This window comes from Acomys russatus, chromosome 11, assembly GCF_903995435.1.
Source record: "Acomys russatus chromosome 11, mAcoRus1.1, whole genome shotgun sequence".
Lineage (NCBI taxonomy): Eukaryota > Metazoa > Chordata > Mammalia > Rodentia > Muridae > Acomys > Acomys russatus.
Genome location: NC_067147.1, coordinates 6383588 through 6400565, shown reverse-complemented (window position 1 = coordinate 6400565; position 16978 = coordinate 6383588). Strand labels below are relative to the sequence as shown.

General features: G+C 45.6%; 1 protein-coding gene across 1 annotated transcript; it reads right to left on the bottom strand.

The window, feature by feature from the left end:
* Positions 1–1020: 1020 nt before the first annotated feature.
* Lyg2 (lysozyme g2) lies at positions 1021–13994 on the bottom strand. Its single transcript, XM_051152658.1, has 8 exons — positions 13854–13994; positions 12163–12224; positions 11542–11672; positions 6788–6915; positions 4755–4914; positions 3260–3456; positions 2178–2316; positions 1021–1145 (listed from the first exon to the last, which is right to left on the bottom strand). The coding sequence occupies exons 1-8, from the start codon at positions 13992–13994 to the stop codon at positions 1027–1029; spliced, it is 1077 nt and encodes a 358-aa protein (XP_051008615.1). The 3' UTR covers positions 1021–1026.
* Between the last annotated feature and the right edge of the window lie 2984 nt (positions 13995–16978).

The window sequence follows — 16978 nt, the reverse complement described above, 5'->3', positions numbered from 1 at the left end:
AGCAGATTCAAGGAGTAAGCCAGTGAACTATTTCTTATTTTACAAGCACTTGAAGGTTATCCGGCCTACACATTAGCTATCTTTGCAATTGTGACATCACAGGGCCTGGTGTTGGATGAAATTAGTGCTTCCAGGGTGAAAGCCAGAAGAGATCATCCCGGAGCAGCGTGGCCATCTGAAGAACATCTCAGATGAGCACATGCTGGGACTAGAACACTCAAAAGCTGGTAGAGCTTGGGCCCTGTCAAGTCCTAAGTGATGATTACACAGCAGGCATGGTGGCCTACAGCTACAATTCCAGAATTTGGGATTCTGGAGGCAGGAGGATTTCAATGAGTTTGAGGACAGCTTGGGATATAGAGTGAGACCTTGTCTCAAAAATAATAATCCCCACTACTGATCTGGGCCCCTTCTTCGGGTGAGGTTGAGTGGTGATTAGGCAGAGAACGGTTCACCTGGATCTTCCCAAAGTGGCTAAAGGAAGGATGGTAAAACTTTGGCTCAGAAGCTGAAAGGCAACCAAACCAGCACCGTCTCCTAGAGAACTGTGTCCTCCCCAATCTACTGCCCCATGGTGGATCGGAGACGGACACATCTCATGAGCAGAACCCTAGCAACTGGCTGGATACTGGGAAAGGGACAAAGGCTTGCTCACTTCTCATTAGTAATTCTGGTAGACAGGGTAGAGGTGATCATTAAACTCATGGGCTAGAAGACACACATGCCACGTGCCATGATATTCACACTGACCGCAAAGAAATTATGTGTATGTATGTTTCCTAGGAACCACATGTGAAGTTCTGGCTCTTTCTTTTCCTTGTGATGAAGATGGAACCTGGGGCCTCGCACATGCTAAGCATGAGCTCAACCACCTCAACTACGTCCTCACCCCTCTTCTTTCTCTCCTTTTTCTTATGTTTCTACTTTTATTAATTATAACCATTTCTTTGCTTGTATTGAGTGCATTGAGCTACTATTGAATTTTGGAAGAGGGACCAGCTGAGAACCTCACCACACTCACTCCACCTAGAAGCCGTGTCTTTTGTAGAATTTAGCTCGGGCAATAACATCATCGGCTAAGTCAGCTTCTATGTCTTCAGGAGTGACAATAGCGTCCGTTCCTGACTTGAAAGCAGTCAGACCACCTGAAATGAGACACACAGGTTAGATTCCAACATTAGCTGCCAGCAAAAGTAAGATGTGAGCACGCAGGACTGTCAACTCGCCATCACCCTTCAGGCAAATAGTCCAGAGGAGTGAGTTTCTGTTCTCTGATCTGGCAGAACTAATACAAGATCGATCGTAGCATTTTCTCATTTATTCAACAGTTCACTCATGAATTCATTTGTTCATCCAACATGTTTTTAAAGCACCCCTTATGTACCAGAAATGGTTCCTCACTGAGTGTAAAGTTCCCAAGATCTCTCATGACTTCTCGCGAGGGCTTGTGTACATGCATGCGCTGTCTGCCCCTAGAAGCTTATCTTCAGTCATTATTGATATATTTAAAAGTTTGTGCTTTCTGTGGATGTTGTCATTCCTGCCTTTGAAGAGATGGGAATAGAAAACTCTTTGAGTTCTGACTATTAAAGAATGGGAAGAGAGTGCATGTGAATATAGAAGAATCCTGATCCTGTAAGAGGCAGACTGGGGAATTGGTGTGATTGGATGGATGGAAAGAAAAAGTTTTTCTGCCTGTGATTGCTGGCTATGTCAGTGTCTCTGAAGACAAAACAAACAAAAACATGGTGGTGGGGCGAGTTCCATCTGGGAGCTTCCTAACTTGAGGGGCTCTGAGTTTTCACTTCGACTTCTCAAGTTATTTGAAGCTCTGAAATTTCTCACAGCAAAAGTTTATTCACACAATTTGGAAAAAAATGGTGTTAGCTCAGGAGGAAAAAATATGAGACTGTAAACACTGTTTATAACCATTGTGTTGATGCTTAAGGTGTCATTCAATCGCTTAATAGTTAATCAGAGGTACAATTAAAACAAAATCCCTTCCAGGAGGGTAAAGGATGTGAAAGTTGTGTGGCTCACAGGTTGCTAATGCATCCTTTGGCTGGGCTCCCTTCTAGCCAGCCCAGTGTGGATGCTCCCAGGGGACCTGGGGCACAGTGGCTCTTAGTAGTCTCAGTCACCGCTCCTTTAAAGAAGGCGCTAGGCAAGGGGCTTACCTTTGAGGTGCTGGACCGCATTCCACGTGGGGAATTTCCTCTGGATTGCCTTAAGTTTTTCTGCTAGAATCCCAGCAGACTGTAGAAGGTGTTCTTTGCTGTCCCAGGAACCAATAGGATGATACAATTTTTTATCAAGCTAGAAAATTCAAACAATCACGTCAGTATCTGGGCAAGGCAGCATACTTTCTGCTATCCCTAGGTGTCCTCCCCTCCCCCGCTGTAGTAGAGTTCACACACTGGCTTTGGCATCTTTCTTTTGATCCACAAAAGTCTATATTCTAATGCCTTGTCCTTCATAGACAAGAGAGACAGAGAAAGCCTGGTGTGAGAGAGGCTCACTAGGTGCATTCTCATATGGCAAAGGAGGAAGGGGGAAGGGAGGAGAAGGAAAAATAATTGGTTTCCAACCTCTAGACAGTCTCCATGAAAATAGTTATATGCAGGCAATTCAAATATAATATTGTTTCTAGCCAGGCTTGGTGACACATAAACCCAGCATGGGGGAGGCAGAGGCAGCAGGCACAAGCTCCAGGCCAGCATGGAATACAAAGCAAGTGTCTGGTTGGCCAGAGTTACAGAATGAGATGCTGCCTCCAAACAAACAAATAAGAGGCCTGGAAACAAGTATCTAAATTGTTAGGCTCCCCTCTGTCCAGGTGATCCAAATGAACAGAGATGGACAAAGCCGGGCTTGATTGTGGCATTTCGATTCGTGTTTGTGAATTTTACTTCTTCGGGAGCCCCAAGAGGACAACGATTATTATTGCCGTTTTATAAAAGTTAATAATAACCTTTATAAAAATTTCCCGGTCGAAGTATAGCTCATGTTGTCTATGTTAGATACAGGTATAGTTGAGATGGTGTAGTTACAGTACACAGGAAACATTTTAAAGAAGTGCCCCCATGGCTGCCTTGAATGAAACACCACAGATGCGTCACCGTCACAGCAAAGTGTGCTGGCTGCTACATAGGTATGCCCAGTCACTCGGGTGTTCGTTTCTGGAATGGACTTTGAGTCTGGGCCGAACTTCTGCGAGTGGATATGATGTTAGGTTGACGGGAAGTCTCAGGCACCCTACCTGCATCAAGCCAAATCTCTGCCCCTTATGGTCCCAGCCATTTTGCAGGACGACTCCACCGTGGCTTTCCCTGGAGATGATGGCTGCGATGACAGCTGGGTCAATGCAGTGCCTCTGTCCTACTTCTTTGATGAGGACCCGGTAAGGCCTTATGGCTTTCAAGTCCATCTCGGCAAACATTTCCGAACCGTGGACCCCTATATCCAATGAAAAGAAGCTGTTTCCTCCACTGCGGAAGAGATATACTGGGAAAGTCTACAAATTCAGCCTCAGCTTCTGACCACGCCCACAGCATATGGCCACGCCCACACGTATGGCCACACCCACAGCATATGACCGCGCCCCTTGCCCAAAACACTCCTAATAGCTTTGGGACCTCTCTAACCGCAGAAACCCAGCAGGGTCACCAACCCTGCAGGAGCCGCTGTGGCTATTTCTCCCCCCTCCTTCCTGCACTGATGTGCATGGGGGGGGGGGGCAGAAGTCTGTTTTAACCTGGCTCTGCAACCAGCTAGCTCTATGCGGGAAGGTGAGATGACTTTGTTGAGCATCTGGTCTATGCCCCGAGAACAGGGGCTTACATGCGACCTCGTTTGAGGAAGGAGAGAAGCATCCAGAGCAAGAAGCTCTGCTTAGAATCGTCATGCTGAACCGTGAGCTAGACACAACAAAACCCAAACTGAACCCTCTTATTTATGGAATGGTTTCGCAGTGGTAGACATGGTTTGGAAAAAACCAGGAGAAAAGAGAAAAAAGGAAAAGCAGTTTGTAAGGTTGGCTAGGACTTTTTCTTTCTTTCTTTCTTTTGGGAGGGGTTGTTTGTTTGTTTGTTTTTCGAGGCAGAGTTTCTCTATGTAGCCTTGGCTGTCCTGGACTCGCATTGCAGGCCATACTGGCCGCGAACTCACAGTGATCCACCTGCCTCTGCCTCCCGAGTGCTGGGATTAAAGGCGTGCGCCACCACCGCCCGGCTTTTTCTTTCTTTCTTAACTTTCTATTTTTTGGAGACGGAGTCTTACTGTGTAGCCCTGGTTGACTTAGAACTCAAAATACAGAGCAGTGGTTCTAAGCCTTCCTAAATGCGGCAAGCCTTTAATACAGTTCCTCGTGTTGTGGTGACTCGCGCCCCCCCACCCGTAAACCTGTTTTCATTGCTACTTCATAACTATAATTTTTGCTACTGTTATGAATAGTAACAAATACCTGATATGTGACCTCTGTGAAAGATTTGTTTGACACCCCACCCCCACCCCAAATAGGTCACAAGCGACAGGTTGAGAACCACTGGTATACACCTCAGATCCATTTTCCTCTGACTGGGGAGAGTTAGGATCAAAGTGTGTGCTACCACACCCAGCCTATTTTTAACTTTTAATTTTGATTCATAATTGTTATTGTAATGTTGGTACCCTTTCAAAATGTATTACCTCCTAAGAAAAACTCTGCAAATGGTAGTGGTGATGGGGGACAGGACCCCGCTCTAGTTTGTACCTACCACAGTACATCAGACTGTTTATGTCACAGGGGGCCCCGAAAGTCTCCATGGTCATGATGTCTCCGTAGCAGCCATGGTACAGGCGATGATGCAGGTGAGGGTTTACGGGGTGGGTGAAAGGGTATGAGCCCCTGGAAGTGCCTGGAAGGCAGAATGAGTACTTATGTAAAGCCTGCCAGAAACTATTGCTTGACCTGAACACACACACACACACACACACACACACACACACACACACACACACACACGAAAGCTATGCAACAGTATGGAGATCATAGCTTATCCTGCTCAACTCCTTTCCCTGCCAAGAATTCATCCAACAAAGCAACAGTGGCCCCTTTCCCATTTGATTGCAAATTTCTGTTTTTTTAAATAATTTATTTAATTTTATTTTATGTGCATTGGTGTGGGGTGTCAGATCCTTTTGGACTGGAATTACAGACAGTTGTGAGCTGCCATGTGGGTGCTGGGAATTGAACCCGGGTCCTTTGGAAGAGCAGACAGTGCTCTTAACCACTGAGCCATCTCTCCAGCCCTCAAACTTCATTTGAAATTTTGTTTTAAGTTCTGGACTTTATTTCAGAGGAGCATGGAAATGTGTGTGGAAATCGGTGTACATATGTGTGTGTGTGTGTGTGTGTGTGTGTGTGTATTGCAGTCCTCAACAGAATGCAAGTGGCCGCAGGATTTTCCTCCCAGTCCTGGGATCAAACCCAGGCCTCCCACGTGTGAAGCGTGTTCTCTAGCTCCGAACCATGTCCCTGCCCACCACAGACATAGTGAAAGTCTTAAAGCAACTTCTAATATAAACATTTCTGGCGCTGTCCACAGTTAAGCGAAACCTTTGCCATTGTTTAGAAAAACAAGAAGGTGCTGTGAGTGCTTCTGTGACTCTCAGTTGTGTCATGTTGGTATAGGCTAAGGTCCTGAATCCATTTGATGACATTAGGAGCAAATGGTTTAAGTTACCATAACAACTTATGTCAAATATGTCTCTTTTCTACTGTGCAATGGTAACGTACTTAGTTCTGTTTCGGATCCCACTACTAAAAGAAAAATGACATTATTTCCATATTGCTGTGATGTTTTCTTAACATTGTTTCAAGGCTCATTATATTGTAGTTTTAGTGATTTTTAATTATTTTTATTTTTAAGATTATAATATAGTTATGTCATTCTCCCTTTCCTTCCTCCAAACAAACAATGTTTTTTAAAGATAATTGTATTGTCTCAATCATGCTAATAATTTTTAGAGTGGTGGCTCATGCCTTTAATCCCAGGAGGCAAAGACAAGCAGATCTCTGTGAGTTCAATGTCAGCCTGGTCCACAGTGAATATAACAATAGAAAGACTTTACTTTTCTAGAATCAGGCATATAACAAACAAAACTCTTATTTCTACTATTTACTTTATTAGGAAACCAAAGAAATTCTATTTGATTTGGCTTTCTTTCTTTCTTTCTTTCTTTCTTTCTTTCTTTCTTTTTCTGATATAAGGTTTCTCTGTGTAACAGCTCTAGCCATTCTGGAACTCTCTCTCTGTAGACCAAGCTGGCCTAGAACTCACAAAGATCCACCTGCCTCAGCCTCCCAACTGCTGGGATTAAAGGTGTGTGCCACCACTGCCTGGCTTCAAATCAATTCCAAGGATTACATTTTTTAAAGTATTTTAAAGTAAAATTCTGCAAAATATATGTATGGATTTAGCAAGGTGTGTGTGTGTGTGTGTGTGTGTGTGTGTGTGTGTGTGTGTGTGTACATACATATAACAACAGTAAAGGAGAAGATGTCTTGAATTTGAGGAGGAGTAGGGGAGGACACAAGAGGATTTGGAGGGGAGGGTAGAAATGGTGTAAATACAACAATACATGAAATTCTCAAAAAATTAAAAACTGTTTTAAAAGAGGACAAAATAGGAAGGATGTGGGTGTGGATCTAGGCAGACTATGAGTGTATTACACGCATATATAAAATTCTTTTAAAACTTAGTAAAACCATTACTTAAAAAGCAACGAAAACACAAACGTAACCCACCCACTCTCTCGCATTCGCGCATAGAGTTGTGAATGGACCTGAGTTAGGCAGCAAAAGCACCGCGTGAATAGGGACGCTGAGAGAGATCACCTGCATGATGAAAGCAGAAGCCAGCAAGCCATCATGCGCTGTGAGAAAAACGGGTTTCTACGTGGTGCGCAGAGCAGAATTAGCACACAGTTACCTTCTGTAGGCCTTTACTGGCCTATCTTGTGCCTACAGTGCGTGTGGTAAATATCAATGGCCTTACCAGACTTTGGTTCCTGCATCAGGGAATTCAACCAACCCAAATGGAATATATCATGCCTGCACAACCATGTAAGGCTAACTTTTCTGATCATTCCTTAAGAAATAGGAACTATTTACATAGTGTGCAGAAGATGACTTAAAATACAAGTGCTGTGTAGGTTCTGTGCAGATCGTGCTCCCTTTTATTTGGATAAAGGGTGGAGCACCCTCAGATTTTGGTATTCACAGGAGTCATAAAGCCAACACCCCGGTTCTCAGGAACAACTGTACATCTAACTGAAGGAATAGTGGGTTCCCCTAACACAGGAGCATGTAATATTTGAGGTACCTGGTTTGGGGATGAAACTACAGAACAAAGAATTCCATGCAGAAGCTGGCCCTCTGCCTGCTTGCTTCTCTGCCACCAAGACAGTGCCATTGCTTGCCTGGTACTGCATAGGCCTCCTGGCTGGCCTTCCTGCTCTACTGTTTAGAGTCTATTCTCCACCAGAGTGACCCTGGGAACATATATGGCACATATCGGTCTTCTTTCTTTTATTTTTTATTTTTTCGGTCTTCTTTCTTAACCTTCCTGGCTTTCTGTCATCACTCAGAGAGATGGCCAAGTCTTTGTCTTAGTTAGTTAGTTAGTTTTGGTTTTTCGACATAGGGTTTCTCTGTGTAGCCTTGGCTGTCCTGGAACTCTCTTTGTAGACAAGGCTGGCCTCGAACTCACAGAGATCCGGCTGCCTCTGCCTCCCGAGTGCTCAAGCTAAGTCTTGCACGTATGGCCAAGTACTCATTACTTAGTTCCCCTCTACTTTGCTTCATCTGACCCGTAGCTCCTCCCCAGCCTCCCCTCCCCTCATTCTCAATCACTCCCTGTGCTCATCCTCAAGCATACGGGCAGGCTTCTCCCACAATCCTTTGCACAGGGGGTTCTGTTTGGAGTGCAACTCCTCCAGTGTCTACGCTTCTGCACAGCTTTCAGATATGTTCAAACGTCAAGTGATCAGTAAAATACATAAACAGAATGCGTGGAGAAAAACGAATGCAGCATTAAATGTGAATGAGGCTCAAACACACTAAAAAGAACAGTTGTGTTGAAACACTTCTTTTTTTTTTTTTCTTTTGGATTAGAGTCAGGGTTTCTCTGTGTAGCCTTGCTGTCCTAGACTCGTTTTGTAGGCCAGGCTGGCCTCGAACTCACAGAGATTCGCCTGCTTCTGCTTCCCGAGTGCTGGGATTAAAGACATGTGCTGCCACCACCCAGCTGTGAAATGTTTTGTTTGGTGTTTTGTTTTACTTTCTGTGTATGGATGCTTTGCTTCCCTGTATGTCTGTGCACCAAGCATTGGATCCCTGGAACTGGAGTTACAAACAGTTGTGAGCCACCACGAGATGCTGGGAATCAGATCTGGGGCCTCTTGAAGAGTAACTAGTGCTCCTAACTGCTGAGCTGTCTCTCCAGCCCCAGGCAAAAGGGTTTGACGTGTTGGGTTTGCTCTAGAAGACACACACACACACACACACACACACACACACACACACGCACACATACACACACACACATGCACACACACACATGCGCACACACACACACACACGCACATGCACACACACACACACAGAGAATAAAGCAAGGTAGGAGGGAGGGTATGATAAGGGTGGCACAGGTCTAATGCCTTTAAAGCTGGTTATGGCTTTGTGAAAGGTGACTGTACAATTCTCTGTTTTGTAGGGTTGAAATTTTCTACAGCCGAAAGAATTTTTAGACCTGGTAATGCAGTTCAGTTGGTAGAGGGCTTGCCTAACTTGCCCGAAGCCCTGGGTTTATCACCAGCAAGCTGTACACTGGGAATGGTAGCACATGCCTGTGACCCAAACACTCAGTAGGTGGAAGTGGGGATAGGGGGCAGGGGTTCAGTGTCATTCTTGGCTACATACTGTGCTCAAAGCCTTGGCTTCATGCATCACTATTGGCTACACAAAGAAACCCTGTCTTGAGAAAAAAAAAACATATATAGTGTGTATACACATATATAGTTTATATTAATAAATATTATTTTTTTTTCAAAAGTTACTTTAGCAAAGGGAGTGGAGGTTATTGCAGAAATAGAATGCGTGTTCAACATGAAGGAAGGTTTGCTCTTCAGCACAAAAACTATTGCTCTGTCATAGAGCCTTTTATTCACCTGTATTAAAAAGAATCACCCCCACACCTCATTCCTCAGCCCCCATTACCTTACATTACTATAACTATATTGACAGACTCATCCCCAGTCGTCACAGTAACCTGGGGTACTTATAAAAGATGCTTGCCCCTGCGCTCCTCATGCCAGATCTACTGAGTCAGCAATTTTAGCCCAAAGGCGAAAGAGCCTGCACTTTAGCAGCATTCTCAGCTGACTTTTATGCATGTTTGAGAGCCATTGCTTTCAGGGACCACGGGCTCTCTACAGCTTGGGCTAACATCATCGGCACACGGCTCTGTTAAGACGTGGGCATCCTCCACCTGTGCACAGATAGCTCAGTGGCTGATAATTAGCATGGTGGCTAGGCAGCTCTGCTCCCAACTGGCAATTAGAAATGAGCAAACATTTAAAAACACGTTCTCTGCTTTTGACCACAAGGAACTGCAAATTATTGTTCTTGGGGTGGGCTCCCACTTCCAAGTTTTGAAGTGAAGATTTTGGAAGTGCTTTCTCTTCAGTCTATCATGACAACTGGACACTGCTTACAAAGGGTCTACATTTTTCTTAGGCTACTGTTTCCATGTTTTCTTTCCTTGTTTTTTTCCATCTGTGTATCTTTTCTTTCTTTCTTTCTTTTCTTTTTTTTTTTTTAAATGTCACTCTGTAGCCCAGGCTAGCCTGGAATTCACTATGAAGCCAGGCTAACTTCAGACTGTGGCAGTTCTGCAACAGTCTCCTGAGTGCTGAGATTACAGGTGTGAGCCCCCACCCCAGGCTCATCGCTTCTTATTCACTCTCCCTCACTGTCCCACTAACCTTCTATAGGTCCAGAGTTCAGTTCCCAGCGGCCACACAGTGGTTCACAACCATCTGCTATTGCAGGGTTAGGGTGGCCAATGGCCTCTTCTGCCCTACAGGCACACACAAGGTGCATAAACACATATACACAGGCAGGCAGAACACCAGACACATAAAAGAAAATAATTGTTAAAAAAATTAAAAGAATCCTTTTTTTTTTTCTGGCCTCACTGGCAGCTCACTCTCTCCCGAGCACTTCCCCAGCGTCTCACCACAGTGCTCTTCCCGAGTCAATTCCTTCTATCCAGCGGGCTCCCCCTTTCTCATATGAAACCACCATACACCAATCATTCCATGGCCTTCCCCAAAGCTCTTCAGTTCTGAACTTCCTGACTGGATGTGAATTTTTCCTTCTAAACTCCCACACTGATGGATTTTTCCCCTCTACATATACTCATTGAATACTTTTTTTTTCTTTTGGTTTTTCAAGATTTTTTTTTTTTTTTTTTTTTTTTTGGCTGTCCTAGACTCACTATGTAGACCAGGCTGGCCTCGAACTCACAGAGATCCACCTGCTGAGACTAAAGGTGTGTGCCACCATGCCCGGCTCCCACTTAATAATTCTTATTCACCCACTGCCTGGCACCAAGTTTTCTCTTCAAGAGCCTTGACTCTTGCACTGTTCCATATCCCTCTTTACAACAAACCCAGCCAAACAGGTGCACTGTCAGAAAGTACATAGACTAATTAGAATTTAATTGTTTTAAATCCCCACTAATATCCCCTTTGTGCGCTTAGCAAGCAGAAGACTCTCTTAAAAATAAGAAGCAGTTGGGCCAGTCAGTGGTGGCCCACACCTTTAGTTCCGCCACTCAGGAGGCAGAGTCACACAGATCTCTGAGTTAGAGGCCAGCCTGGTCTACTGAGCGAGTTCCAGGATAGCCAGGGCTACACAGAGAAACCTTGTCTCAAAAACAAAACAAAACAAAACAAAAGAAGCCATTGGTCAGGGATAGGGAGGCGGCTCACTTCTGTTTGTTGAGGAGTTAGCTTGACAGGCAGCCTAGCCAAATCAGGACCTCCAGGTTCAGTGAGAGACCCTGACTCAAAACAATAAGGAGGAGACCTGCAATCCCAGCACTCAGAGAGTCAGAGGCAGGTGGATCGCTGTGAGTTCGAGACCAGCCTGGTCTAGAAAGTGAGTCCAGGACAGCCAAGGCTACACAGAGAAACCCTGTCTCAAAAAACCAAACCAAAATAAAAAAGGTGGAGAATGGTGGAAGAAGACATTTGATGTCACTTCTTACCTCTCCCTGTGTGTATGTGCCTGCATGCATGTGTGCCCATGCGCAAACTCACACCTACCTGTGCACACATACATGTACACTCACAAAGAAAGAAAGTAAGTAATTGGGTAATAAGCAAGCAGGTCAAGAGAGCCCACTCTTCAATTGTGAGTAATCCCTATCCTTTCTCACTGTGCTAGAAAACAGACACGCTGAGAAAAAGGGGGAAAGCCAATCAGCTACTTACCAATGAGGGCTAGAAGGCCCCAGAACACCGTGGAAGGCACCATGGTGATGACACTCATCTGTTGAGACCTGTCCTGGTTTGAAACAGAAACATTAATTTTGAAACCTGAAGGTTTTTCTAACAGGAAGTTCCTGTTGTTTAAGGAATAAATTGAGGGCCAGGAGTGGTGGCATATGCCTTTAATCCCAGCACTTGGGAGGCAGAGGCAGGCGAATCGTTGTGAGTTCGAGGCCAGCCTGGTCTACAAAGCAAGTCCAGGACAACCACGGATAACACAAAGAGACCTTGTCTCGAAGAAGAAAAAAGGAAAAAAGAAAGAAAGAAAGAAAGAAAGAAAAAAAAAACCAAAGGGGGGAAGGGAAAGAATAAATTGAAAAGCTTGGAATCATTTCCAAGTCAGCGTCTCTGTCCCAGCTCGGCGACAGCATCCCTGCAACCCCAGCACGCGTGCGCGACCTTAGCTCACTCCTACAGAATCACATCTTATGCATACCTTACCCCACACACACTTAGCAGAGGGCTGGTGCATCCTGTCTCTTCCCAAATGGCTTCTTCCCCTGGCTTCGTTTCCAAAGCACCCTCTGTGTTTTACAGGATGGAAGGAAGGAAGCTAGCACTTACCTCCCTTGCAATCTCTGGGGGGAAGTCTCCCCGCCGTGGAAGAAGCCTTTAGCAGCAGCAACCTGTAGATTAAGATTTCACGCACTGATGGCCTTTACTAGAGCATTGTCCTACAGCGCAGGCGCAGCAGTTGGAGACTCCATCAGGCAGTGGCTTGCTGTGCCTCTGGCTTTGTTCAACTGTGCCGATCTCACTGTGGCTCCACCACCAAGAAGGAAGCTTTTAAATGCCAGCACCTAGGCTCGCCTGCCTCGTCTACTTTTGCCCTGTACTGGTGATTGGCAGAGGAGCTTTATATACGATGTAAAGGCCTCTCTTTAAACCATTGACCTCATTAGACCTGATTATAGTAGTCCTTTGGATTTATGTGGCTCCTTTTAATAAAAGGACTTCAAAGTATTTACTGACCATGATGGATTATTGAATCTAATGACCTCCCAGGCTATGCTGTAGGCATCTATTTGGTGGATCACTTCTGGAAACACTAAAATGGTATTAAGCACACGTCTTGTAAAGTTGAGAATAAGATGCTGATAATTAGCTAGAAAGGAGAAATAAACAAGAAATGCTAGCTCATTTCAAGATGGATAATTCACTTGAAATGCTGATTTCCACATTCCTGTACCATAGGACTCCCACACAAACATGTCATGCAATCTTATGCCAGCATGTCACTTGACTGGGTCCTGGCTCCAGATTCACCTCAAACAGGGAAGTTACCTGCTGTAGAAGAGAAATACAAAGTCGGGGAATAGTGATCTGAGTGCTCCTTGCACTCACTGCTCTCTATGTGTGTATGTGTATGTGTGTGTAGAGGCCATGGGTCAATATCCCACTGCTCTCTATGTGTGCACACACATGTGTGTGAGGAGGCCATGGGTCAGTACCCCCATTGCTCTCTATGTGTGCACGTGTATGTGTGTGTAGACGCCATGTGTCAGTACCTCACTGCTCTCTATGTGTGCACATGCATGTGTGGGCCAATATCAGTGATTTCCCTTTTTCACCCTTACTTTGATTTCCGAGATGGGGGCTCTCACTGAGCCTGAAGATCACAAATTAGGCAAGAACAGCTGGCCAGGGCACTCTTGTCTCTGCCTCCCAAACATTAGGAACACAATCGCATGCCACAGTGCCCAGATCTTACCTGTGTGCTGGGAATCTGAATTCAGGAACTCTTCTTTGCATGCTCAGCTTTGATGACTGAGACCTCTCTAGCTCTGTCATTTCCCCAGCTTTCTAAGGAAGCGGGAGAAAAAGGGTTTTCTGAGGGGTAAATTTATCTTCAAGGAGACGGTATCTTTTCCCTCACACTTCTAAGAGGTGAAAACACACACAGGAAATGGAAGAACAGTTTTATACTAGGCAGAGCACATTTCCCAGAGTGGAGGAAGAAGTCCATCCTGGATCCCTCTCTATATCAGAGACGTTTTCAAGACTACACACAAGTCTTCCATCCACCAGGAGGCGGATGATAACAGTACTGAGCTAAATGACATTCCAACTTCCTAGGGAAACGGCAGGGCCTAGGAGAAGTTGCCTCCGTGGAACTGGTCTCTGTATCTCAGGACACCCACTTCCATCCTGTGCACTTTACTGCAAACAGGAGCATTCAGGAAGGCAAGGCTGGAATGCTCTGAGCTGAGGGGTGAGCCCTGATCCCTGCCTTGGGTCTCAGGAAGATGACTCACAGAGTCAACACTCTGGTCAGGGCTGCTCATTAATAAGAAGTTTTGCACAGGACCAGCTGCCCCGAGGCAGCCTTTAGAAGCACAGAGGTTATTACCGGCAACCATGCCAACAATGCCACCTTGCAGGTCACACTGAGGCATAGTGGTAGCGGACTGCCCAAGTGCTGTCCAGGGCCGAGCTGGGCAACTGACATGAGCCTTTCAGGACAAACGCAATGAGAAAGTTCAGGAAAGAGGTGAGGAAAGAATTTAAAAGTGAAACCAGGAGGAAGCTCATGCTCTGCCTAGATGCTCCTGGAAGTTTCCAGCATTCAGAGAATACTGTTGAACATGTAGCACACCCAGTTTCTCTATCTACCTCTGGAAGTGACGCTGTGCATCTTTCTAATATGAGGACGCCCCTGTCCATACTCTTGGCAACTTCAACTATTGTTTTCAAATGTGAATCATTCTGCTTTGTTCAAACTGAGGGAGGGGACTTATTTGACAGACTTTAAATGCCAGACTCCTTTGTACTTATGGTATTCCAATTCCAGCAGCCCTGTGGGTAGGTCTTATTATTTCGGAGATAAGGAAACCGGGACTCACAAAAGGTAATTGGCTTATCAAAGATGGTGCAGTAACTGTGGGCAGAGTCAGGATTGTAACTCAGGTCCATGTGACTCGGTAATAATGTTTTCCCAAAACAGCTGAGGAATCACTCTCCAAACTAGCCACCCTGCAGCAGCTGTTACAGCAGCTCCAAAGCTGTCTGCACACAGCCTCACTTGTGCTCCGAATAAACAACAGCAGCCACAGAGAGCCACACCAGCACCTTTGTGGATTGCGCAACAGCAGCCACAGAGAGCCACACCGGCACCTCTGTGGATTATGTGTGAGTTCTAAGGCACAGGTTATTGTGAAGGACCAAATCCATCCACGTCGCTCTGTTTTCTCTGTAAGGATTCAGTTAGTATGTGCTGAGCTTGAGCAGTAGGCTCAGCAGAATGCCCACAAAGGCATGGCAAGGATGGCGGTACTCGTTGACTTTAATGCCTGCACCCTGCTGACCCAGAGGATGGCAGACTTCTAACACACGAGGATCCTAACAGTAGCTTGACATTGAAAAAGAAATGACTCTCCATCACTTTCTGAAGACTGCAAGAATGACTGACGACTCCCAGAAGGGTCTCGAGGTCCTGGCACCTTGCACAATCTCCACTAGTCCTTCAGGATTTCCCAAATAGAAATGGCAAACGCATAAGCAGCATCCTTGCTATGCAAACAGAACTGCCCGTCCCCAAGGCTCTTGAGTACAGCAAACTCTGGGAGCCTCTGATGAGCGCTCATCATTTTTTTCTTCTGTGTCTGGAGCGAAAAGGCTGGACAAGAGCAGATACGCTATGAGCAAAACGCTACGTGCCAAGCCCTCTCTGCCTGCCCGAGGATGTACAAAGGAGGGATGTGTAGCAGAGCAGCTTGGATAGAGACTAGGTTTGTGATTCAGTTTTGTCATTGTTCACCCTAACCACAGTGACAGTTAAGTCACCATGTGTTTGGGGATGACTTTTGAAGTGAATTTTCTTCCCTATCTTGCAATGAATCAATAGCAGAACTCTTTTATAATGTGGAGGCCCAGGATTTACATTAAAGACCCCACTTTCACCCATTTTCATATAGAGATGGGTGGTATAGATCGGTGGTTCTCAGCCTATAAGTCAAGACCCCTTTGGGGGGTCCAACAGCCCTTTCCCAGCGGTCCATATCAGATATTTACATCCGACTCACAATAGCAGCAAAAGTACAACTAGGAAGTAGCGATGAAAACAGTTTTACGGTTGGGGGTCGCCACATGAGGACTGTACTGAAGGGCCACAGCATTGGGAAGGTGAGAGGCACAGGGACAGAGAATGGTGCTGTTTGATGGCTTGGCTGTTGGTCTCTCTTAGATTTCCTGCCCAGCTGTCCAGGTCATGGCGGACAGACAGAGTGCTTCTGGAACTGTTTAACCTTGCATGTGTCAAGACTTGCCTGGGAGTTTAACACAACAATGGGAATGCTAGCAAGTACATTGCATTGAAAGTCAAGATATTTTTCATTAGAACTGTCAGTCCTGGTTGCTACCGGTTATAGTTGGAAGCCAGGTGGTGGAGGGGGAACAGCTCGGGGCGGGGGTCATGGTACCACCAAGGATCCATTGCTGAGGTGCCCAGCTAAAAGTCAACTGCATCTGGAAATTGTACAGAATGTCTACCTTTTCTTCATGTGCCCTTCTGGCTTCCTGTTTTCTCCGAGGTTAGGGTCACGTGGTACCATATCACTGACAGGCGATAAGGGCTTGAAGTGATGTCATTTCAAGGCACAGCTGAGACATTTAACCGGATATGCAGTGCCTGGTGCTCCTGACAGCAGAGAACGAAGACGGTACACATCCCTGCAAAGCCCATTATTTTCACAAGAAAATGCAAACATTTGAAAAATCCATACCTTTATAATGGGGAAGAATATGAAACCTGCATGAATGTTTGAGACAAAGAGTAACATCATATTCAAAAGCATTTCTTTCAGCTTTGTCTCGAGGCTTGCTTTACTCCGAGTGGCCCTTACAAGCCTCTTACATTGCCCCTTGGGCTGTGGTCAGACGGCCCTCAACATGCCCAACAATATCGTCTGATCTTAACTAAAGTAGGTTCCGGCCTGTAGAGTGCTTGGATGAGACGAAATTAAGAAGCACAGCCATTCCAGGCTAGTGCAGTCATGGGTCTTGAAGGAGAACCTACAGCCACCACCTAACTAAGCCAACATGGTCTCTACTCTCTAAATTTTTGTCTCAGCCCTCTCCAAGGAAACGTCCTTTGTAACATTCAAAGGCAATCAGTGCAGAAAACCACAGCCAATCAGTGCAGAGCTGGGGAGCCCAGTCCCAGTGGGCACATCTGCAAAACACTCCCACACCCAAGGCTCAGGGACCATTGTGGAAGAGTGGGTGGAAAAACTGTGAGAGCCGGAGGATGAGGGTGTTTACTGTGAGATGATGTCTCCTAGTAATGGCAGCAGCTATGCCCATAAAGTCTCACCGAGATGACTCATGCATAAACACGAGCTAAACTAGGATGTGCTAAAACGGGTTAGAGAAAAGACCGTGA

What these genes read in the sequence shown, in the direction of transcription:
- Lyg2 (XM_051152658.1), bottom strand. Translation starts at nt 13,994, where the DNA reads ATGCCTCAGTGTGACCTGCAAGGTGGCATTGTTGGCATGGTTGCCGGT. An exon ending in CTGACCAGAGTGTTGACTCT is followed by an intron (nt 12,225 to 13,853) that starts GTGAGTCATCTT and finishes CTTAATCTACAG; the next exon opens with GTTGCTGCTGCTAAAGGCTT. An exon ending in AGAGATTTGGCTTGATGCAG is followed by an intron (nt 2,317 to 3,259) that starts GTAGGGTGCCTG and finishes TGAATTTTCTAG; the next exon opens with CTTGATAAAAAATTGTATCA.